Source organism: Phoca vitulina, unplaced genomic scaffold (assembly GCF_004348235.1).
Source record: "Phoca vitulina isolate PV1807 unplaced genomic scaffold, GSC_HSeal_1.0 scaffold67, whole genome shotgun sequence".
NCBI classification, from domain to species: domain Eukaryota; kingdom Metazoa; phylum Chordata; class Mammalia; order Carnivora; family Phocidae; genus Phoca; species Phoca vitulina.
The window spans coordinates 13,805,338-13,830,271 of record NW_022589770.1 but is presented as its reverse complement, the minus strand read 5'-3'; the positions used below and the strand labels follow the sequence as shown (position 1 = coordinate 13,830,271).

Below are 24,934 nucleotides of genomic sequence, written 5' to 3'. Positions count from 1 at the left end.
GGATCATGACCTGAGCCGAAGGCAGACGCTTAACGACTGAGCCACCCAGGCGCCCATCAACATTATTTTAGAGTGAGACAGTCAGTCTTGTGTTCTGTGTGCTATTTAGGGCTGCATTTCTAGCAACACCTGTCATATAGTATAATGTCTTAATGATGATAATGGTTCATTGAATCGAGGTTTAAAATGAAGTTCCATATGCTTTGTTTAAGCTGGCTATTGTCTTCCTAATTTGTAACACTAGAAGGATCCCCAAGAATATTGTCTGTCTTCAAGAGAGTCCTCTTTGCAAAGTTTTCCCTTTGTTGAATGGTGACAGACAGGTCTGCCCCTAAGCCTCACCCACCTCCTCCATCGCCCAGGCTGTCTGGTTCGAATGTCTCATAACATCACAGGCAGTATAGTCTGCAGTGGCCCCTTTGAGCTGATGTTGTCAGAGTAGTGTACCAGCGAGGACTTTAGCTTATCCACACCGTCATAGTTCTCACTTAAGAGCAAGTTGGCCTTCTTTGGATGCCTTACGTCCTGGTACTTCTTTTTTTGAAATAAACCTATGAGATGGTATTGCATTAAGATTGACAATTTCCTTTGTGTATCATCATTTTTAGTGGCAGTTTTCTGCAGTTCACTGAAGGAAGATGGCACATCTTACTGTGAGGGGAAACTGCCTCACCCATGACCTACAGCTTATGCCATCTATCACTGTTCATAAATCTCTCAGACTTGCTTTGAGATTCGGTTCCTTCACTAAATCATGTTCCTCCCCCACTTGCAGATGCTTCCACATCTTTGAAGGTGTCTACCACCCGCCCCTGTACCAGCCTGGTACTCAGTGGTCTCCTATGCTGCGAGTGGCGCTAAGTCCACTGTACATGGAATTTCTCTAGTTTCTCAAATATTGTTATGGCTTGAGTAACTACAGTTAGGCTTTCCAACACTGCTGTGTTTAGTAGATAGGGACACATGGAGGTCATGCCTTATGTGCTTCCTTCCCTCAGTATGCCCCATCACTTCCAACTCTTTCTGATGTGTGGGCTTCTCTAAGTTTCTTATGCTCACTTATTTTTTTGTTGGTCATTTCTACTTTCTCAGAAAATATTTTCATTAATAATGATGGGATGATGATAGCATTGATGCTCAGTACATTTAATATGGGCACAAGGCATGATTGGCATAATCCTTTAGGGAGAACATTTGAGATAAAACTGAACTGTTATCCACACTCCCTTACCTAGATTTGTGTACAACCAAAATGATTCTGTTGGTGGACATTCAGAGTCATTATAGAGAGTTTTTGATGTGGATAGTGAATTTTGGGTAAAAAATATATAATTTAGCAAATTTAGAAAATGAATATAGAAAATGAAGGATACCTGTATTTATGTGACTATTTCTTCCTCAGTAGACTCTTAGTCCAGTGATGGCAGGTGTTATTTCTCACAGACTTTTCAGTCCCAGCTCCTGTCATAGTGTCTGCTGCAGAGAAGGCACTGAAATAATTGTAGAATTGATGAGTGTATGACTTTTAAAAAATAGTCTGAGGACAAATCATGGAGTTTCTTGTATGTTTTTGGTTATTGCTCTGTACATCTTGAACTGTTTGAGATTATTTTAGTAGGGAAGTGATAGGATCAGAATCATGTTTTAGGAACTGTGATCAGATAATGGTCTATAAGATGAACTAGTCACAGCAAGAGGCTTGGAAAGTGCTCTGAAGAGGAAGAGGGACAAGTTAGAGTTATCTTCCCCAGTGTGTGTTTTTCTGAACACTAATACCCTGAGGCAGTGGTTCTCAAACTTTTTGGTCTCAGGTCTCCTTTATACTTCTAATAATTTATTGTGGACCTCAAAGAGCTTTTCTTTTGTAGGTTATATCTATCCTTGTTTACTTTATTAGAAATTAAAACTGAAACTGAGAATATTTAAAAGTATTTAATTAAGAATAATCCATTATATAATAACATACATATTTTTATTAAAAAATGACTATACTTTCCAACACAAAACACTTGGTGAAAGGGGTGTCATTATTTTACATTTTCCAAATCTCTAATGTCTAGCTTAATAGAAGACCTCTGAATTCATATACTTGCTTCTGCATTTAGTCTGTGGTGATGTCATGTAGCCTCTGGAAAACTCGACTCTACTGTCATGAAATGAGAATGAGAGTGAAAAGCAAATAATGTGTTGGTATAATTATGAAGACAGTTTTGATGCCACAGACCTGAATGGGATCTGGGTGTTTGCCAGTGGTCCCCAGACAACACTTGAAAACTGTTACCTTAAGATATTTAGCAAAAGATTCCTTTTCTCATCTCAGTTTACATAGATGATGCAGGGATCTTAAGATAAAATAACAGTGTTCCATTCTTGTTACTGACCTTCAGGTAACTGTGTTCCTGATATACACTTCAAAGACCGAATCACATTAGGAGACAGTGGTTCTCATCATGGAAGCCATGGAGTTCTTTGGGAACATCATGCCACATATTCTGTCATATAACTCAGGCAAAATTTTACAAGCAGAAAATGGACTTAGGATGTGAATTCAAGTCCTTAAGTCTCAAAATATATAAAATATTTTAACGAAATTATATTTCTGAGATTATCCCTCAGTGTTAATTTGCTAGTCATCCAGGTATTAATATACAATTGATAGAAAATTAAAAACATTTTGAAAAACTGTGGTAAGCCTTAAGACAAAAATACAGTGTCTTATACTGTATATTTCTCCTTGAGAGCTGGAGAATTTTTTTTCCCTGCTATTTATGTACTGGGTAGATGGATGTGTATTTGGGGTCCTATTTCCAATATTTTTTTGCCAGTTTTCTTTAGTGTCTGTGAGTATAAATACATAAATGTTTAAGGTAAAAGTACCTTTTTGTTGATATAAATGTTAAGGATAAAAAATTTGGAAAGCATTGTATAAGAGAAAAAAATTGAAATCACTAATAAATCCTGGCTTTCAAAGACACTAGCTGTCAAAAACATTTAGTGTATTTCTTTCCGATGTTTGTTCTCTACTTAATGCCTGAGAACTGTGTTTTTTTTGTTTTTTTGTTTGCTTGTTTGTTTTTTACAGATATGGTATCATAGTGAACATACTTGTTTTTTTTTTTCTCTCCCATTTTAACGCATTGTGAACGCTTTCCCATTGTTGATAGATGTTCTTCAACAGGGTGATTTAACATTTATTTTATCTGTCTTATTTTTATTGGTAGGATGGTTTTCTCAGGGGAGGGGGGGAACATAAATCTAAGGTGAAGAGGGATGCAGGCAGGCTGTGGAGGCAGGGAGGGTATGACAACTCCTGGTCTTGCAGAGATCATTGTTGGGTAGGCCACAGTCCATAGTGGGGTGGCCAGATTATTGTCAACCCAAGAGAGTGGCCCTTTGCCGCAGACACTGGCTGCCTTATTTCCTGCCTTTCCTGCACAGCCTCTTGAAATAGAAGGCCATTATTAAACAGTACAGAATATTTGCTCTATTTACTTACATAATCAATGCCTGCCATCCATCCCTAGCTGTGACTTTCAAGAAAGCCCTGTCTTTGCCTTGGAGTCTTCATCTGTAAAGGGAAGTGATTGAATTAACTGCTCTCTGAGGTTCCTCCCAGATTAAAAATGTTTGTTTCATGATGAGCAACGTTTCTTGAAGAAGGTGAACTGGATTCTTTGATAGTGCAGTTTTACGAATTCCAGATTTCTTTGGTATTATAATTTTATCAAGAGCCTCTCTATAAGAAAGCTTTTGGCTAAAGCATGGGAATCTTTTCATACTAAGATTTTAGTTTTAGCTGCATCTTTAGCCTTATAAATGATATATTTTTTTCTTCTCACAATGGGGAAGCTTAAATACCTTTACCCACCAGATGGTGCACTTGGACAACAAATTTATCTAAGGCTGAGGGTTTCCAAATGAAGTTAAACAGTTGAAACTGAGTCACTAACAAAGTTCCTTTCCATTTTGTATTTGTATCATGTCAGTATATCATTTCTCTTGAAATAAGAAATAATTTGAAGCCAGAACACTGTGTGTGTAATTTTCACATCCAAGGTAAAATGTCATCATTCCAGACATGTTTTGGCGCAAAGAAAGAGATATTGGCTTATAGGATTTTGACTTTCAGATTTTCAGTTAATCAAAACTCCTTATCTGCCAGCATATTATGGCTGATCTTCAGTGAATGATCCCATATTATGCCATCCAGACAGGGGAGGTGATGGTACTTCGAATTCACTAGTCATATTTCATCTAGAATGTTCCATCAGTTCTGGAAGCTGTGTTTTTAGAGGGCTATTGCTAGAGCAGCATGCCAGGATTATACAGGAACTGACAGTGGAAGACATGTAAAGCTCAGATGTAGGGTGACCTCAGAGTACACGGCCACTGCCCTCAAGTGTATTGCATGTGAGAGGGTTAGGGGGATCACTGTGGGAACATCAATTTTGTCTCTGGAAGAACTTTCTGAAGAACACAATTGCCCAAAACAGGCTAGGCTGCCACTTGAGATAAGCAGTTACTGACCTCAGCATGTTCATGGGAAAAACCATCTGATCTTATGTTGGAAATGATTTTGGGCTGGATAGGATTTGGATAGAATTAGTCATTTTTCTTTAAGTCTTCTCTTTATGTATCAACGGTTAAACTTCACAATTAAAGTATACTTACATGTTCAATACAGTGCTAAATTAATAAATCAGAAATATATGTAGAGTCCCATGTTGCTGAGTGGTTTGTGGAAGTATGAGAAATGTCAGGATAGCAAGTCTTTGCCAGTGCAAGGTGCCTACTAGTTAGCTGGAGAGTCATGAAAGGTTTGCCCAAGGGATAAATAACACATATAATGCAAACTAGGTCCTCCATGGCTGGCATGAATACTATGCACCTTAAGAGTATAAAGAGGTTAAGCTTCCTGGGGACTGACATATGGTGAGAATTAAAGGTATAGTGGCCATCAGACATATGAGCCATGGTGAGGGGTGAGGATACTAAGTGTTCTGTGGGTACTAGATGATCAGTAGGCCCAGAAGGGCAGATATCTGTTGGGAAAGTATTAGGGAAGCAGCAATAGGAATTACTGAGGGGGCAAGAACATGAAGGCCAAAGGTGAAAAACCAGAGTTTTATTGCTGAATTTGACTGGTGATCATAGAATCATTGATGATTTCACCTGGAAGGAGTCTTGGAAATCATCTGATATAGCCAACACATTTTTAGATGAAGAACCTCAGATTGAAATAGGATTTATCCAAGATGACACCTACTTAGTGGCGGAGCTGGGAGGCCCCTTTTCCTGTTCTCTTTCTACTATTCTACACTGTCACCAGGAAGAACTTTGAACTGAGTTGTGTACTCTGGACCTCTTCCTCTCTTGGGTTAATATCTTCTTGGGTTAATATCTTCCAGGTTAACATCTTCACTGGATGTTTAGTATCTTCAGAAGCAAGCTCCTGTTGCCATTGCAGCCCTGGCCTTGCCTGCAGGTTTATAATAGTACTTTGATAAGGCAGGTCCATTTGAAGCTCCATTCCCACCTTGGCCCCACTCTTTCCCATTTTTTAAAAAATGAAGATGAATATAATCTAGATTTCATCTTTATTATGGCTTTTAAAGACATGGAAGCAGGTATTTTTTTTTTTAAAGAGGAATTTTATAAATAGAATAGAAAGATTCACGTAATTCTACTGTGAAAAAGGAACTATTGATCCACACCTTCGGCTTCTAGAATCTGTTTTAGAAATGATCAGAAATATGGGTCAATGTTTATCAAAATTATTTTCCAGTGTTTTTTAAAATTATAGCAAAGAATGTAAAACAATGTATGTGTTACAAAGGAAAATAATGATACAAACTGTTGTAGACATGAAGTAATACATACAATAGAATAGAGGTTAGGAAAAGGTTTATAATTTAGTGGTGAGTGAATAAACCAAGGTAACTGTGTACAGATATATCCCCAAGATAGATGCAGCAAAGCTGGTCCCAAGAGGGAAGTATATGGCAACATAGGCCTTTTCAAGAAGCAAGTAAAGTCTCAAATACACAACCTAACCTTACATCTAAAGGAGCTGGAAAAAGAACAGCAAATAAAGCCTAAAGCCCACAGGAGAAGAGAAATTAAATAAAGATTAGAGCAGAAATCAATGATATAGAAATAAAAAAACCTAGTAGAACAGATCAACAAAGTTAGGAGCTGGTTCTTATCAAAAAGAAAAGAGAAAAGGGCGCCTGGGTGGCTCAGTCGTTTAGCATCTGCCTTCGGCTCAGGTCATGATCCCAGGGTCCTAATGAGTAAAAATCTTTAAAAAAAAAGGAAAAGAAAAGAGAAAGGACCCAAATAAATAAAATCATGAATGAAAGAGGAGCGATCACAACCAACACTGAAGAAATGCAAACAATTATAAGAGAATATTATGAGCAATTATATGCCAACAATTTAGGCAATCTGGAAGAAATGGATAAATTCCTAGAGACATATAAACTACCAAAACTGAAACAGGAAGAAATTGAAAAGCTGAACAGACCCATAGCCAGCAAGGAAATTGAATCAGTAATCAAAAATATCCCAACAAACAAGAGTCCAGGGCCAGATGGTTTCCTAGGGAAATTCTACCAAATATTTAAAGAAGAATTAATGCCTATTCTTCTGAAATTGTTCCAAAAAATAGAAATGGAAGGAAAACTTCCAAACTCATTCTATGAGGCCAGCATTACCTTGATCCCAAAACCAGACAAAGACCTCACTAAAAAGGAGAATTACAGACCAATATCCCTGATGAACATGGATTCAGAAATTCTGACCAAGATACTAGCTAATAGGATCCAACAGTACATTAAAAGGATTATTCACCATGACCAAGTCAGATTTATTCCTGGCTGCAGGGGTGGCTCAACATCCACAAATCAGTCAGTGTGATATACCACATTAATAAAAGAAAGGACAAGAACCATATGATCCTCTCAATAGATGCAGATAAAGCATTTGACAAAATACAGCAGTCTTTCTTGATAAAAACCCTCCACCATGTAGGGATGGAGGGAACATACCTCCACATCATAAAAGCCGCATACAAAAGACCCACAGTGAATACCATCCTCAATGGGGAAAACCTGAGAGCTTTTCCCCTAAGGTCGGGAATATGACAGGGATGTCCACTCACACTACTGTTATTCAGTATAGTACTGAAAGTCCTAGCCACAGCAATCAGACAACAAAAAGAAATAAAAGGCATTCAGATTGGTGAAAAAGAAGTCAAACTTTCTCTTTGCAGACGACATGATACTCTATCTAGAAAACCCAAAAGACTCCATCCAAAAATTGCTGGAACTGATACAGGAATTCAGCAAAGTTGCAGGATATAAAATCAATGCACAGAAGCCAGTTGAATTTCTATATATCAGCAATGAAGCAGCAGAAAGAGAAATGAAGGAGTCAATCCCATTTACAATTGCACCAAAAACCATTAGATATCTAGAAATTAACCTAACCAAAGAGGTAAAAGATCTGTATTCTGCAAATTATAGAACACTTATGAAAGAAATTGAGGAAGACACAAAGAAATGGAAAAACATTCTATGCTCATGGATTGGAAGAACAAATATTGTCAAAATGTCTGTGCTACCCAAAGCAATCTACACATTCAATGCAATCCCTATCAAAATACCATCAACATTTTTCACAGAGCTAGAACAAACCTAAAATGTGTATGGAACCAGAAAAGACCCCAAATAACCAAAATAATGTTGAAAAAGAAAATCAGGGGTGCCTGGGTGGCTCAGTCGGTTAAGTGTCTGCCTTCGGCTCAGGTCATGATCCAAGGGTCCTGGGATCAAGGCCCACGTCAGGCTCCCTGCTCCGTGGGGACTCTATTTCTCCCTTTCCCTCTGCCCACTTGTATGCTCGTGCATGTGTGCTCTCTCTCTCTGTGTCAAATAAATAAAATCTTAAAAAAAAGAAAAAGAAAATAAAAGCTGGAGGCATCACAATTCCAGCCTTCAAGCTGTATTACAAAACTGTAATCTTCAAGACAATATGATACTGGCACAAAAACTGACAGATAGTTCAGTGGAACAGAATAGAGAACCCAGAAATGGACTCTCAGCTCTGTGGTCAACTGATCTTCGACAAAGCAGGAAAGAATATCCAATGGACAAATATCCAAAAAGACAATTTCCTCAACAAATGGCATTGGGAAAATTGGACAGCCACATGCAGAAGAATGAAACTGGACCACTTTCTTATACCATACACAAAAGTAAACTCAAAATGGATGAAAGACCTAAATGTGAGACAGAAATCCATCAAAATCTTAGAGGAGAACACAGGCAGCAACCTCTTTGACCTTGGCTGCAGCAACTTCTTGCTTCTTGTCTCCAGAGGCAAGAGAAACAAAAGCAAAAATGAACTATTGGGACTTCATCAGGATAAAAAGATTTTTGCACAGCAAAGGAAGCAATTACAAAACTAAAAGGCAACCTACTGAATGGGAGAAGATATTCGCAAATGATATATCAGATAAAGGGCTAGTATCCACAAACTATAAATAACTTACCAAACTCAACATTCAAAAACCAAAAAAATCCAGTCAAGAAATGGGCAGAAGACATGAACAGACATTTCTCCAAAGACCTACAAATGGCTAACAGATACATGAAAAAATGTTCACCATCACTTGGCATCAGGGAAATACAAATCTAAACCACAATGAGATACCACCTCACACCAGTCAGAATGGCTAAAATGAACAACTCAGGAAACAACAGATGTTGGTGAGGATGTGAAGCCTCTTACACTGTTGGTGGGAATGCACACTAGTACAGGCACTCTCAAAAACAGTGTAGAAGTTCCTCAAAATAGAACTACCCCATGACCCAGCAATTGCAGTTCTAAGTATTTATCCAAAGGATACAAACATAGTGATTCAAAGGGGACACATGCATCCTAATATTTATAGTAGCAGTGTCCACAATAGCAAAACTATGGAAAGAGCCTAGATGCCATTGACAGATGAATGGATAAAGAAACAGTGGTACACACACACACACACACACACACACACACAATGGAATATTACTCAGCTATCAAAATGAATGAAATCTTGCCATTTGCAATGACATGGATGGAAATAGAGGGTATTATGCTAAGTAAAATAAGTCAGACAAAGACACATACCATACGATTTCACTCATATGTGGAATTTAAGAAACAAAACAGATGGTCACTGCTTTGTAATATAGCTTGAAATCAGGCAATGTGATGCCCCCAGCTTTGTTTTTCTTTTTCAACATTTCCTTGGTGAATCGGGGGTCTTAAAATGAAGTTAAAAAAAAAAAGAAAGAAACAAAACAGGTGAACATAGCGGAAGGGAGGGAAAAATAAGATGAAAATGGAGGCAAACCATAAGAGACTCATAACTATAGGAAACATAGGAAACAAACTGAGGGTTGCTGGAGGGGAGATGGGTGGGGAGGATGGGGTAATTGGGTGATAGGCATTAAGGAGGGCACTTGATGTAATGAGCACTGGGTGTTATATGCAACTGAGGAATCAGTAAATTCTACGCCTGAAACTAACAATATACGATATGTTAACTAAATTGAATTTAAATAAAAATTAAAAAAAAATCTATCCCCCAGATCTTGAAATGCCCACATTGGGTTTCCAGTAGTGTGTAGAATTCCCATGATAAATCATTCACTTGACCATGGACAGAGAGCAGCTAGTCTGACTGAAATGGGTAGGTTGAGGAGCTGATCCCACATACCAGCCTCCTAGAATGGGTTCCTCAAAGTGAGTCACTACATGTCAGTGGGCTTCTGGGGTCACTGGAACAGAATTAGAGCCACTAAAATCAGGAGTCTGATTCTAATTATGTTCTAATTTAAAATATTTCTTTTTAGAGAAAGATATAACTAAGATTATATAATGGTTTTCTTTTATTTGCAGATTTATAAGTTTTGTCTCCACATGTTCTACAGTGAGAAAATGTAGTTTAGGGGCGCCTGGGTGGCTCAGTCATTAAGCATCTGCCTTCGGCTCAGGTCATGATCCCAGGGTCCCGGGATCGAGCCCCGCATCAGGCTCCCTGCTCAGCAGGAGGCCTACTTCTCCCTCTCCCACTCCCTCTGCTTGTGTTCCCTCTCTCACTGTGTCACTCTCTGTCAAATAAATAAAATCTTAAAAAAAAAAAAAGAAAATATAGTTTAATATTCAGGAAAATTATTGTTCTCCCATTTTCACTGACAGACTACTGTTGAGCCTGTGTGTAGAATTTTACACTGTGAAAAATGAAAGATGAGATCATTGGAAATACCTTAGATTGTTTTTATTTTATGAATAATTAAAGGGAAACTTGAGTTCCAGCCATCTGCCAAGTGTTACGAGAGTATGTTAAAGCAAAGTGAGAAATTACAGCGAGAGAGAAATGAAGCAAGGTGGAAAAAACAAACAATTGGAATACGCAGAAGAAAAAATAGAATTCTATAGAAGAACTGGGAGAGACATAAATTCTTTATCTAAATTGGGATTCTGCTGGAATAAGTAGTAAGTAGTAAAGAAGGTGAAAATAGATACTAAGTACTTAGGCATTTTCTGTCATAAAAGTTTATTATAAGATGCAAAGATTTTGAAATACTACACCTAAAATGCAAAGTATTTGAAATACTACACCTTAAAAAGTTGAATAAGATAAGGGCTTGCTTAATCTAGAAAGTATGAATACATTAGTAAATATTATTGTTTTTAATTTACCATATGAAAAATAACTTGTCAGGGTCTGAGTATGGGATTTTACTGTTTTATTAAATGTAGAGATATTTGATCCTCTTTAAAGGAGGACAGGGCCTCATATGGTTCAGGTTCCCTTTAGGATTTTCTGCAATGGCCATGCATAGATGTGTAAAATAAATTTGAGAACTCTGTTTATTATTTCTGTGATTTTTTAAATAGAATGCAGATCTTTAAGTGAATCTATTAGTCTGCTCTTGGCCTAAGCCAGTATTTGTAACTCATCTTCTTGATAGGTAGGCCTTTAAAAGAATAAAAAGGAAAAAGCATAATCACCAAATTACTAACTTTCCTTTCCAGTTATTGGGGATACAGGGACGTTTTTTGCTCCTTGATTATATAAAGCTAGGCAGTTTAGAGTTGACTTTCTGGGTCATTGTTTGGCCATGCGGCTTCAGACTAGTTGAGCCAGCGTGCTCTTGAATGCAGCTCCGTGATTATGAGCTGTAAGGTGTTGGGCAAGTTATCTGATTTCTCTTTGCTGCAGTTTTCCTCATCTATAAAATGGCACTGATAATAGATGCTTTTAGTATCTGCCTCATAGGATAAAAATGACATGACAAATGAAACATCTCATGGCCTGCTCCACAGTATATAATGAATAAATATTAGCTGCTGTTGGTGGCAATATTACAGCAAAACAAGACAAAGATCCTGAGTCTGTAAGGAGATAGCAGTGATTCCAAGAGGATTGGGAGGAATTCCGTTCTGTTCTGCAGTTGTCCTTTATGTATAAAAGTCCAGCCCAGCAATTTATACTAATCTATACTCTAATCATCTGTCAAAGACTGTCAGAACCATGAAGGGTGTTTGTTTAGGGGTTACTGCTTTAAAAAATACCCCTTTTGTTTTTAAGATATAGACCACCATCTTGTCACTGCCCAGACAGAACTGGTGCTATGGAGTGTGAATCAGGAGATACCTACTTTATTGTGATTTTTTTCTTTATCGTATTTTTGGAATGTAATATCTGATTATGTATGTGCAATGTATTTAAGTTTTAAAGCACGATGATACACTGAATATCTCAAACCCATTATGCAGTTCAGCAGCTAGAATGTTAACATACTTCCCATGGACTACTCTTTCTACAGCCCTTCCTTGCTACCCTACCCCACCACCCAGGGGTGGCCTGAATTTTGTGTTTGATTTTTTGCCTTTTAAAAACAGTTTTCTCAGAGATGCATATATTTTTAAATAATGTATTTAGTTTGGCCTATTTTGACCTTAATAATACATAATATCACTTTATACAGCCTTTTGAGACTTTGATTTTTTTTCACCCAACAATAGGCTTCCCAGGTTTATTCATATTACTGTGTGAACTGGTGTCCAATCATTTTCAGTGCTATATAATATTCCATTTGGTGAATATATGTTTTATTTTTTATTATCTTGCCAAGGGACATTTTCTTTCTGTTTCTTTTTTTAGTAATAAATATTTCTGAGTGAAATAGTGGAAGGGGACTAAGAATACACTTACCTTGATGAGCACTGAGCAACGTATGGAATTATTGAATTACTGTATTGTACACCTGAAACTAATATAACGCTGTTTACCATACTGTAATTAAAATAAAAAATATAAATAAATATTGCTGCTATGAACATATTCCTGTGCATGGTTCCTGGTGCACATGTACAAAGGTTTCCCTAAAGCAGTTACCTAGGAATGGAAGTGCCTGCTCATAGAGTATTCAACTTTATCACATACCGTTGACTTGTTTTTCAAAGAATTTATACCAATTTATGTTCCTGCAGCAGTGTATAATCATTTTTTTAAGACAGCTTTGGTGGGGTATAATTTTTGTTTTTAATTTTATTATGTTATGTTAATCACCATACATTACATCATTAGTTTTTGATGTAGTGTTCCATGATTCATTGTTTGCGTATAACGCCCAGTGCTCCATGCAGAACGTGCCCTCTTTAATACCCATCACCAGGCTAACTCATTCCCCCCACCCTCTCCCCTCTAGAACCCTCAGTTTGTTTCTCAGAGTCCATAGTCTCTCATGGTTCGTCTCCCCCTCTGATTGCCCCCCCTTCATTTTACCCTTCCTACTATCTTCTTTTTTTTAACATATAAGGTATTATTTGTTTCAGAGGTACAGGTCTATGATTCAACAGTCTTACACAATTCACAGCACTCACCATAGCACATACCCTCCCCAACGTTTTATCACCCAGCCACCCCATCCCTCCCACCCCCCACCACTCCAGCAACCCTCAGTTTGTTTCCTGAGATTAAGAATTCCTCATATCAGTGAGGTCATGTGATACATGTCTTTCTCTGATTGACTTAATTCGCTCAGCATAATACCCTCCAGTCCCATCCATGTTGTTGCAAATGGCAAGATTTCATTCCTTTTGATGGCTGCATAATATTCCATTGTATATATATACCACATCTTCCTTATCCATTTAACTGTTGATGGACATCTGGGCTCTTTCCATAGTTTGGCTATTGTGGACATTGCTGCTATAAACATCGGGGTGCATGTACCCCTTCGGATCCTTACATTTGTATCTTTGGGGTAAATACCCAGTAGTGCAGTTGCTGGGTTGTATGGTAGCTCTATTTTCAACTTTTTGAGGAACCTCCATACTGTTTTCCAGAGTGGCTGCAGCAGCTTGCATTCCCACCAACAGTGTAGGAGGGTTCCCCTTTCTCCGCATCCCCGCCAACATCTGTCGTTTCCTGACTTGTTAATTTTAGCTATTCTGACTGGTGTGAGGTGGTATCTCATTGAGGTTTTGATTTGGATTTCCCTGATGCCGAGCGATGTTGAGCACTTTTGGTGGGGTATAATTTATATACCACAAAATTTGCCTATTTTAAGTGTATAATTCAATAATTTTTGTGTAACCATCACTTTGATTCCAGTCTTAGAACATTTCTGTCACCTCCAAAAGGATCCTAATCCTGACATATATTCTCTTGAGCACTTAATATTTATTTTTCATCACTTTTAAATGTGAACTCTTTAATGTCTGCTACCTTTTTGCAGAAGTGGCCACAGATGTATTTTATTTGATCCACATGGTTTTAAAAGTTAGTTAATATCACATTAAAATTTGGATTTGGGGCTTCCCTTAAAAGATTAGAAGATCTGGCAGTATTTCTAGTGATAGCAATAGACAGGAGCTGAGTAATGGCTGTCCTTGTTAGACAGGATAGTAGATGTCTCCAGATGGATAGGGTCTCCCCATTTGGGAGGGGAGTAGGGTCTCCGGATGGTCTCCCCGACTCCCCCTTTGACTTACACTTGGCTGCTTCACTCACTGATGTTACGGCTGGGCTCTTTGGGTACATGGATTTGTAACTCCTGCTTTGTCGCCCAGCTCTTCACTTTCTGCTGTGCTCTTTGGAACATGCTGCTGACAATTCTCTTTGCGGTGAGGTGGGCCCTGAACCCCAGGGAATACCACTCAAACAAGTGGTCCTGAAACCTCGTCCCATGTTTTTGAAAGAAAAATTTAGTTAGAAAGGAAATTTTGAAAAATATTTTCCTATGTGTTTTGTAATCTTATCTTTACAGTTGTCCTATGAGGTAGGCAGGTCTGGATTTAAGTTTTCTTGGGAAGCCTTAGGACCCCACTTCTGCTGGCAAGGATATAATTTTTGAAAGTAGTTCCAGTTAGAGACTGGACCTTTACTATAGCTGTTTCAAAGTGGTCACAGTCTTGTCAGGGCCCAGTTGGCAGACTTGAACTCTGGTCACTGCTTTGCCACAAATGACCATTGATCCTGGAACTCTGGTAAGTGCTGGAGCCAGTATTTGATCAGAGAGCTTTTGATTCCTGTACAGCATGTTGCTTTTCTGAGATTGTGTCATTCTTTGAGAAAGAAATTCTTCATTCCATTTTGCTATTTGCTGGGTGAGGGCAGAAAAAGAGTGTGTGTATTAACCTTGATTTTCATAAGTTTACTAATTTGTTTTTTGTCTTAGAATAACCTTTATGTAGGCTTTGGTGGATGTGCCTTCATTTTTTTCTCAAAGATTTTATTTGTTTGAGGGGTGCCTGGGTGGCTCAGTCAGTTAAGCATCTGCCTTTGGCTCAGGTTGTCCTGCATTGGGCTCCCTGATCAGCGAGGAGCCTGCTTTTCCCTCTGCCCTTCCCTCCATTTGTGCTCCCTCTTTCTCTCTCAAAAATAAATAAAAATTAAAAGAAAAGATTTTATTTATTTGAGAGAGGAAGAGAGACACCACAAGTGAGGGTGGGGGGGGCGGGGGTGGACAGAGGGAGAAGGAGAAGCAGACTCCTTGTTCAGCAGAGAGCTGGTTGCGGGGCTTGATCTCAGGACCCTGAGATTATGAACTGAGCTGAAGGCAGATGCTTAACCGACTGAGCCACCCAGGTGCCCTGTGCCTTCATTTCTATGTACTTTTTTTTTTTTTTTAAGCCCATTCACTGGTCATCAGTATATTTGGTAGTTTTAAAAGTTTGATTATGTCTTCTATCTTTTCTTCCTAGTTTTAATCTCTTAGTCTATCTTCGTTTAGAAATACCTTTTTGGGAAGATTTTAATTGCATTAAATTTACACTATGTGTTTTTATTTTAATTTAATTTAATTTTTTAAAAGATTTTATTTATTTATTTGACAGAGAGAGACACAGCGAGAGAGGAACACAAGCAGGGGGAGTGGTAGAGGGAGAAGCAGGCTTCCCGCCAAGCAGAGAACCCGATGTGGGGCTCTATCCCAGGGCCCTGCAATCATGACCTGAGCCGAAGGCAGACGTTTAATGACTGAGCCACCCAGGTGGCCCTCTCTATGTGTTTTTAGATGGCACAAATTACATATATGTATTATGACAGTAGATGTGACCATATTCCACCCCACCCCACCACATACCCTGGGTTCTGAAATGCCATCACAGCTGTGGCTCAAATTATTTTCTCTCTTTCTACTGAGTTATTTAGGCTGAGGCATTTAAGGAGAAGTTTACTATAATCCTTCCCCGAATGTGCTGTCCCACACAGCATGATTTTATGGAATGTTAATATATTATATAAACAAGATTCCATGGTTAAGTAATATTTGGTAAATTTGGAGTTAAGCAGAGTTAAACAGACTTTCTTATAAAGGGCCTCTCACATCCTTTGGAGTACCTATCAGCTCTGTGACTCTAAGAGGAGGAGAAAAAGAAGCCAAAGTTTGACCATAGCCTCTGGTAGGACTAATGCCCCACTGGAAATATTTTGGGAAAAATTGGTTTACTATGAGTTTTGCATTATTTCTCTGTGTTAGGTGGGAATGGCTCATTATTGGTGAGGTTTCTAACATGACATGTTATTGCTATGTCATCCTTCAATCTTCCAGTGACTGAGTGCAGTCACTGTAGGGTGAGTCACAGATGTGCACAGTACTGAGGAGAGGGTGCTTATTGCTGGCTATGGCCTATTTCAGGGACACAGGCCCAGAGTGCAAGGGCCAGGAACTCAAACTTGGTACTGTCTCTCTGTGGAGTTGTATAAATGCATTGTTCCTGTTCTGATGTTACTCCCTCCGTGAAATCCAAAGCCTGGTCTTCAAACAGCTCCTGGCTCTGGTTATGGTAATGAAGATTTAAGAGTTCTTTCAAACTGCCATCTGATTCCTGATAGGTGGAAGATACAGAAATTGAAAGGAAGAATCCTTCAAAACTTCTCAGTTATGCATATGTGCACAAATCATGGGCCAATTGTGAATTATTTCAGAAAACCTGACAGATACAAGGTAAATAGACAAATGGAGCAGGACAGGCCCAGAATGCCAAATAGGTGATTGGAGTGAAGGGAGTGGGACCTGGCAGGTAATGTTTGCCCAGTGAAAGTCAGGTGAATTATAAATATTGCTCAAGCATCTGCTGAAAGATGTGTGGGAGAGCTTTATTTGAGGGGATGGAATCTGGGAAGAGGCATTTGTCTATGAACTTGGACTGGTGTGCAGACTTTCTGCTAATATTCAATGGCTGTAAGCTTTGAATAGTTTGACAAATTCTGACCTGTCATGTGGGGCTTGTTTGTAGCTAGGGTCTTTTTGGAGACTGCTTTTACACTAAATGAGTTCTGTTACCACCCCCACAAAAGTAAAGCAGGCTTGCATTTTAAACTTTGCCAGTGTTTGTGTAGGATGGTTGTACCTGTGGGTGGGAAGAATGTGGGAACTTTATGGGTTTGCCTGTCTTAAATTTTAGCTCCTTGGATCTTTGTTGAGGAGGCTGAGAGAAAAGGATGATACATTTTATTTTAAGATGATCAGAACTGGAAGCATTGAGTTTAGGTTCAGGAATCAGATTTAGGTTTATCTTTGCCACCTACTACTAGCTAGGAGTATTAGTTTTTCCATTTGCTCATTTGTGTATAATGTTACCTATTTTACAGGATTGTTTTGAATAGGTATAATATGAATGTATGTGTAGTGTAATGGTATGTAGGGTACGGTATAACACTGTCTAAATGACAGACTAGGTGTACTCCTTGTCTAAATCTGTGAGGGCGACCTGGACTCTTCAGTGTTTGAGCAGAGCCTGTCCTTGGTAGCAGTTAGGGAGTTCAGTCAATAGTAGAGAACACAAATTGGAGAAGGAATTTTGAAACAGTAAGATTTATTTTTAGTCTCTGTTATGCCAGTTACTCTTAATATAACCTCTTTAGTTGAAATATACGACTTTTTATTTGAGTAAAAGAAACTAAGTTTCAGCATCATGGCGGCTGTGGCTCTGCCCAGAAGAAAGTACTGTAAATATGTTACTTGCCCACTAATGGAAAGAACCAGTAGTGAATTTCACAGGACTTTATTATCACTTACCTCCTTGTTTGGGGAGGCTTTCCAGTAAGATTTATTAGAGAATAGTGGAGATGTTTATTTCATAGATTCTAAGAAATAGTAGGCATTATTTTCCAAAGATTTTGTATCTGTTGGTCTATTCAGTACTCTGAAGCAACTCTAGGAAGATGCTGTAGCTCTCATGTTTTCATGAAGAAAGACTGGAAGCTCAGAAAGTCTCAGTGATTTTTGCCCTGGTCAATGGCAGAGCTGGGGCTATAATCTGGGTCTTCTCTCAGTACTCTTTCTTCTCTACCTTCTTCCTCTTAGAGCTGCAGGTCAAGAGATGTCAAGGGATTCAGCCTCAGTTATTTCTGAAAGGTAATGTCAGTCAGGAATAAAGATAAGAATTCTCCAAATGTAGGAATTTCAGGGGGATAGTTTGTTCTTAAATTCTCAAGCTCATTCAGTTTAAAATGATTCCTATAATATGGTGCTCATTTATTACTTTAGATTCATCACGTCAGTAATGACTTTCAAATAGAACTCTATTATTAGAGTGATTGGACCGAGGTCTGATTGGACTAGAGTTAAGAGACTGCATCACTATAAGTAGAGTGAGATAAAACATTTTATAGGATTTGATTTAATTTTTTATGAGGTCTCATAAGTTGGAACCTAGGATCTTCTCTAAAAAGATACTTTGACCAATTTCCAAATTGCAAACTTCCCACTGTGGGGTTTAAGTTATAGATAGAGTGGCTGCTCGGGGGAGTTTGGGAATTAAATTATTTCCTCTGGGACTTTTAATTATGTTACCTGAGGCAGAGCTTCAGTAACTGCTGCATCAATAATTTTCCTAACCCAAAGCTTGAGGAAGTGAGATTTGTACACTGATTAGAGAATCGTCTAGAGACCAAAATGAAAACAGAACAACCCTGGAAGTTTTTAGTGTATAAGGGAAATGCTAGATGTGGTTGTCTGTGTGGTCATAGGCATAGTCATTGGAGAAGGCCTTATCGGTATAGAGGAACACGTTTAATGGCCTTCTTTAATAGCATCACGAGGAGATTGAAATGGATTTAAAGGCATTGCAGTTTCCTCATGATTGCATAGAATGGGCCCGATCTCTAATGTTTATGTTTCATTTTGAGAAAGGCATGTAGGAAAAATACACAGTTTGTAAAGATCTTAAGCAGTTGTGAGTTATAATTGAATAATTGGTAGTTCTAATAAAACCAGAATCTTTTCCTATCACCATAGCTCTAATATCAGTGACTCCCTCCTTTTCTCTCTATCATCATCATTATTGCTATAAAACTAGATTTTCCCAGCAATTTTATTGAAGTTTGGATAAATATTTTTATCAATTATTCTGTGTTTAAAACTTCTCATCAACATAAGACATTAATATTTAGTTGAAGGAATATTTAGTAAAAGCACAATGATCTGTGGTTTAGAAGAGTGTTAAGAGTTTTCCCCATAATTAGAGGTGGGATTTTTAGGAAATGGTGTATCACATGCTAAAATTGAAATGGATAGGGATGAGAGTGGGAGCACAGAGATATATTTTGCCATTGGTATCTTGAGATAATGTCTAACCTTGAACATGACTTCTAAACTAATGTACAAATAAATAAACTAAAAAGCAAAAAACTACCTCCCCCCTCAAATAGAAGGTGTGTGTGCCAAAAATGGAAAGCACACTTCAAATCATATTCTTTGAATCAATGATTTTTTGCTAACAACCACTGAGGGGTGGGGCTTTAACTTACACTTCCATTTGGAATCAGGAAGTTTTTTGCTATACTTTCATACTAATGTTCATACAGAACTACATTATGCCAGTAGTAATCTTGGATAATTAATAATTGATATATCACCTGAATGATGATTGCTTTATTTTTCATTTCTCAGTGAATTAAAATACACAGTGTGATAATTTTGGCACATGACAGTTTGATTAGTAAATGTTATTTTTATTAGTTTATTAATGTTTGATTTTTTTTTCTCTCTCTCCTGGTTCCAGGGTGTGGATGAATGGAACATAGCTCGCCTAAATACAGTCTTGGATGTGGTTGAGGAAGAGTGCGGTATTTCTATAGAGGGTGTAAATACCCCTTATCTCTATTTTGGCATGTGGAAAACCACATTCGCATGGCACACCGAGGATATGGACCTCTACAGCATTAATTATCTCCACTTTGGAGAGCCCAAGTCTTGGCAAGTTACATGTTTAATATTCATTTGCTTAGGAGTTCTGAAATTTGGGCAATATGAACCTACTGAAGAGGATTTTCTTCCCTTATCTGGTGAATTCAGATTTATATGAATTGAAAGTTTTTGAGTATAATAATTGATTGTCTTCCGTTCTGCGCATGGTTTTGCTGAAAACCATAAAGTTAGTGGTGACTGGTATATCTAATGTGGCTTGCAGACCATTTTGTGGGGCATGGATTGATAGGTATTGTAGTCTTGAGGAATTTGTTAGGCATTTTTACTTTTCGAAGCATTTGTTGGAAGGTGTGCTGGAAATAGTTAAGAGTGAAAGTTGACTTCATTGATGTTGAGTATTAGGTAATAATAATGATCTTCTGGTCCAGCCTCTTCTAAATAAATGACAAGAGTAGGAGAGGAGGGATGAATCAGGAGGCCTGTTACTGCTCTCTGGGTGATGGGCATGGGGAAAAGAATGTTATTGTTAATATGTGTTCTTAACTTGCAATTTCCTGTGTTTGTGAGCCTCTTTCCTCATCTTTCTGAGCAATGACTTAACAATGTGCTGCTTTGTAAAATACATCATGTAGTACATTCTTATGTACTTGTTAGTACACATATGTAGTTGTTAGTTTGTCAGTCACCCTGGGATCCTTTGTGGTTAGCCAGTTTCATGTTTTGAATTTGTTTTTGTGGGTTTTAGTCTTAGGGAAATTTAAGTATCAATTCTATTTTCTATAATACACGTACATGCAGGAAAACAGACAGAAGCATATGAAGCATGACCTTGACCAATCCAGGAAAGATGATGTTTCAGATGGATGTGAACATGATAGGATGCTCTTCAGGTGCTTGTGTCAGCCCTGTAGCCTTCTTGCCTCCAAGTTAAAGATAGTGGCCTCTTTCTAAGTTCCCCTGCTGATTAGGTGTTGAGATGCAGTAATTTGGGGATAATCTCCACCTCCATTTTGCCATTATTGCTTGCCCTTGAAGTTTTATCATGTGTTGAGATGTGAAATTGTAAATTTTCTCCAAAAAATTCAGATATAGCAAAAGTTCCTAATGATCAAAAATGACATTTAGTTGGAAGGCAAGGTTTAGGTGGAAGAGCAAAGTTCTTACGGCATATAAGAAAAATCCAGGTAGTTCTGATTTTTTATGGAGTTTTGTGATCTAAAAAAGTTAGGGGGAAGCTGTTCAACTTATTTTAAAGGTGTTTTACTTGCACATTTCATTTGATAAATTCTTAGTATTCTGCTCTCTAAATGGAATAAATAAAAATTAAACATTTTTAGTAGGTAGTCTAGGACCCAGAAAGGCTTTTGTGACAGAATGGTATGATGGGACTATTCATTACGTAGGTGTTTACTGAGGGCCAGTTTTGAGCACATGCTTTAGGCCCTGTGGGTCTCTGTTTGTCATACTTCTTCAGCACCACTGTAACATCTGTTGGAAAGAATGTCATTCCTTAGTACTTTTGGGACTTAACTTTGAGAGACTTAGAGAAATATTTTAAGCAATCTATAGGCACCTGGGCAGTTTCTCAGCTGCATAATTACCTCCATGCTCTTTCTGACATTCACTTTCAGTGTGAACAAAATTAAATGAAATGGGTAAATTCAACATGTTGGTAAAATCTAGTGTATAATAGGCAACTATATACTATATTTTTCTTAAGAAATCTGAAAAGTTAGTAACAAAACTTTTCTGGATTTGTTTTAGAAGTCAGCTAATGAGAATGCCCAGGACAATAATTTGAGATTATAGTATTAGAGGAATTTATTTTATCCTCCCCCCCACGATCCCCCCTATTAGAGGAGTTTAGATGATTATCTCTGCTTTCTTATCAAGAAAGATGATCCCCCCCCCCCCCCCCGTACTTCCATAACAGAATTATGTTATCTCCTAAAGATCACTTAGGGGAGAGTATTCTGGTCAGGGAGAAGACTGATTCTGAGTCTTGTGTCTTTGTGAAAGAGTACTGCTGTTCATGAGTGAGAATAATTATGCCCATTTTCAAAGAATTTTTCTGCTAGCATCTATATTTTCTGTAGTTAATTACTCCATTAGTTATTATAGACATACAGACTTCATTATATGCATTAATGGTAGATTTATAATATCACTATTATCTTTAACCTTGACCATTATTTAGAATGATAAAATAATAAAACCCAGCAGTGAGTTATGACCACTAATCTACATTCTACTTTCTAAGGTATACTACTATAGGAAAAGAATGATATAAATGACTCTAAGGATATTTCCCAGTAGATTTATGAAAGATTATATTAGTTCAGCATAAATAATTTTGAGGTAAATTCTATTATCATTAAAATTCATTTTAGTACTCATCATAGTATATTTTAAGTGAGCTTTGAAAGGTCCAAGAAGCAATACAAATTTATGTAAATACCAGAAGGTAGGCAGTGTCTGTTGGCAGAGCTTAGATTCAAGGAACCAGCAATCTGGGCTCTAGTCCTTATTCTGCTACTAACGTTTGTGGCTTTGGACAAATAAATGTACTCCTTTGTTTGTTTGTTTTAGAAAGATTTATTTATTTAGAGAGGTGGTTGGGGGGAGGGGAAGAGAGGGGGAGGAAGAGGAAGAGGGAGATAATCCCCAGCCGACTCCACGCTGAGCAAGGAGCCCAACTCAGGGCTTGCTCTATCTAGAAAATGAGAAGATGAAGAGGTGACATAAGGTTCTCTGTGTGCATGCACGTACGTGCCCTGGTTTCCTTTTCTGCTGTCTTCTCCTTGTTGAGTTGTATGTGGGATAGTTGCCTTTACTTTTCTCCAGGGGTGCCCTCACCTGTGCTTGACATCTCTGACCCTAGCAATGTGTCTTTTTCTTCTAGCCTTATAGGCTGGTGTTGAACTTCGACTTCTTCTTCTTCTTCAATTCTACCCTTAGGCATCAAGTTTTGGATATGATTATTGCAAAACTGCCTAGGATTTCCTCCTTAATTCCATGTCTATGGTGCTCTCTGCTGTTCTCTGCCTGTGTATCCCTTATTTTTTGCCCAAAGGCTTTCTGGAGCATGTGCTCCCCCTACCTTAGACACCTGTTTTGCACCTTTCAGGTGCTTCTGGCTACCTCCTCACCCTTTCCTGTGTCTTCCTTGAAGTTGGGGTCTGTGTCTCTTTGCCTTTGAATCATCAGCACTTAACACAGGACCTGGCTAGAGGACTGAGGCTCTGTACATAATTCTTGTTTGAATCAGGAGAGTGTTGTTTTAGAACAATCTGTTTAAGGGCAGACAAGGAAATATATAGAACATTATATAAAGATTTTTGTCTAAAGTGTAGCTATTAAGAACACTCATTTTTCTGGGATTTCTGAGTAGCTGCAGATGCACAGCTCCAGGTAGAAGCCTTGAGACACACTTTCCTGGGCGCTAAGGGTGGCAGATTTTGCTGAGTAAGTGTTCATGAACACAGGGTTGTACTGAAGAGACTTTAGAGGAGGTAATGATTTATTTAAACGTTTCTGGCATAAAGGTTTAGAGGAGAAAGAATGCTTTAAATAAGCACATAGAAAACTGCTTTAGCAGTCAGTGGTAAAGTATTTATTTTCTTGGAATGAACATTGACTTTGGAGCCAGAAGACCTGTTTTAAAATCTTAGTCTGTCACTTACCAGCTGTATGACTTAGGGCAAATAATTGTACTTCTTTCATCATGAGTTTCTTTAACTGCTGAATGGAGGTGTGATTTATTCTCTGTCTCCTTATAGGATTGCTAGGAGGGTCCAGGGATATACTTTGTATAAAAGTGCTTTGTAAACTGTAAAGTACTATACAAATATTTTCAATTACTATTATTTTAATAACCTTATGAAAATACATCATTTTTTGGTCATAGTAATGACTAAGCTTGAACTTGGTATGATGTATCTGTATATAATAGAGTAGGGATTTCAAGGATAAATAAAATATAATTCTCCCTTTCAAGTGTCATATGTGATAGTGGTTAATTGCTGAGGGATATAGAATTTGGATGGTGCCTCGAATCCTTCTTCCTGAGACTGTGTCCAGACACAGTGAATAAGAGACTTCAGATTTACTCTCTAGAGAAGGAGAAAGGTAAGATTTGAGAGGACATGTCTTAAGCTCTGAAAAGGTCTAAAATCAGGCAAGAAGTTTCTCCTGGATGTTTTTGGAAAAATTAAGAATGGGCTGTAGTATTTTGGACTTGGTTAAATTTTATTCAACTGTGAGATTTTGTAAAAGTACCATGTAGCATTAAGAAGTGTCAGATTATTCAGGATAGATAGTTTAAACTTAGTTTGATGCTTTCTCATTAGATCATTTGTTCAGTGTTGTGTGGTATTTAAGAGCATGGGTTTTTTGTACCTGAGTCTTGTGTTTTGAGTTCTGGCATTATTTTTACTGAGCATGTGACCTGGGCAATTATTATATAACCTCCCTGCCTCAATTTCCTCTCCTAAAACACTCAGATGGTTCTAAGGTACTTGTGTGGATGAAATAAAATACAGTGTACAAAGCATGTGCCACAGCTCCTGATACATCGTAAGTGCTCAATCAATAATATTTCATATATTTCAGTTAACAAATATATTGCATGTCTTATATATAAGACCTCATAGATCTTGTATTAATAAGGATTCTTGGTTCTAAATGACAGAAACCCAGTTTAAGCAAAAGGACATCTGCTAGTGTATATGGTTGGGATAAGCTAGAAGCATGGCTCAATCCAGAGATCAGATGCTCCTATTGGGTATTTGTCTCAGCCTTTCTCTGCAAGTTTCCCTCTCTCCATTCACTCCCCTCCATCTCACCCCTTGCTCTTTTTCCTCTTCCTTTCTTCCTGGGTAGAGGAGAAGCTGTTTACTAATAAGTAAGTATTCAATTATTGTTGACTTTTAGAATTCAAGTCTCTTTAAAAGAACAAACAAGTTGGAGTCAAATTGACCCATGCATGTTTAATATATATCTTCATCAAAGTGTGAGCTCCTAGAGCTGGGGACCCTGTTAGTCTAGTTCACTAGCACATCTCCCATGCCTGGCACAGTATCTGGCATGATTGCAGCACACAGTAGGTACTCAATATTTGTTAAATAAACAGTCTTACTGAGGAATTTCTTATTGAGGTTAGAATATTGCTTTAGGAATTAGATAGCTTGATAATATTTAATGATATATTGAATTAA

The 24,934-nt window shown here is 37.9% G+C and overlaps 1 protein-coding gene across 17 annotated transcripts in view; it reads left to right on the top strand.

Annotated features, from left to right (window-relative positions):
• KDM4C (lysine demethylase 4C) overlaps positions 1 to 24,934 on the top strand; it is a 478,025-nt gene that overhangs the window by 69,809 nt on the left and 383,282 nt on the right. For 12 of the 17 annotated variants that reach the window (XM_032392295.1, XM_032392294.1, XM_032392291.1 and 9 more), the window contains one exon: positions 19,573 to 19,766. The exons of 4 other annotated variants lie outside the window; for them this stretch is intronic. In XM_032392295.1, the coding sequence (XP_032248186.1) occupies positions 19,573 to 19,766 (194 nt within the window). Of the gene's footprint in view, positions 1 to 2,387; positions 6,106 to 19,572; positions 19,767 to 24,934 lie in introns of those variants that run through there. One more of the 17 variants, XM_032392310.1, reaches the window with a different exon arrangement.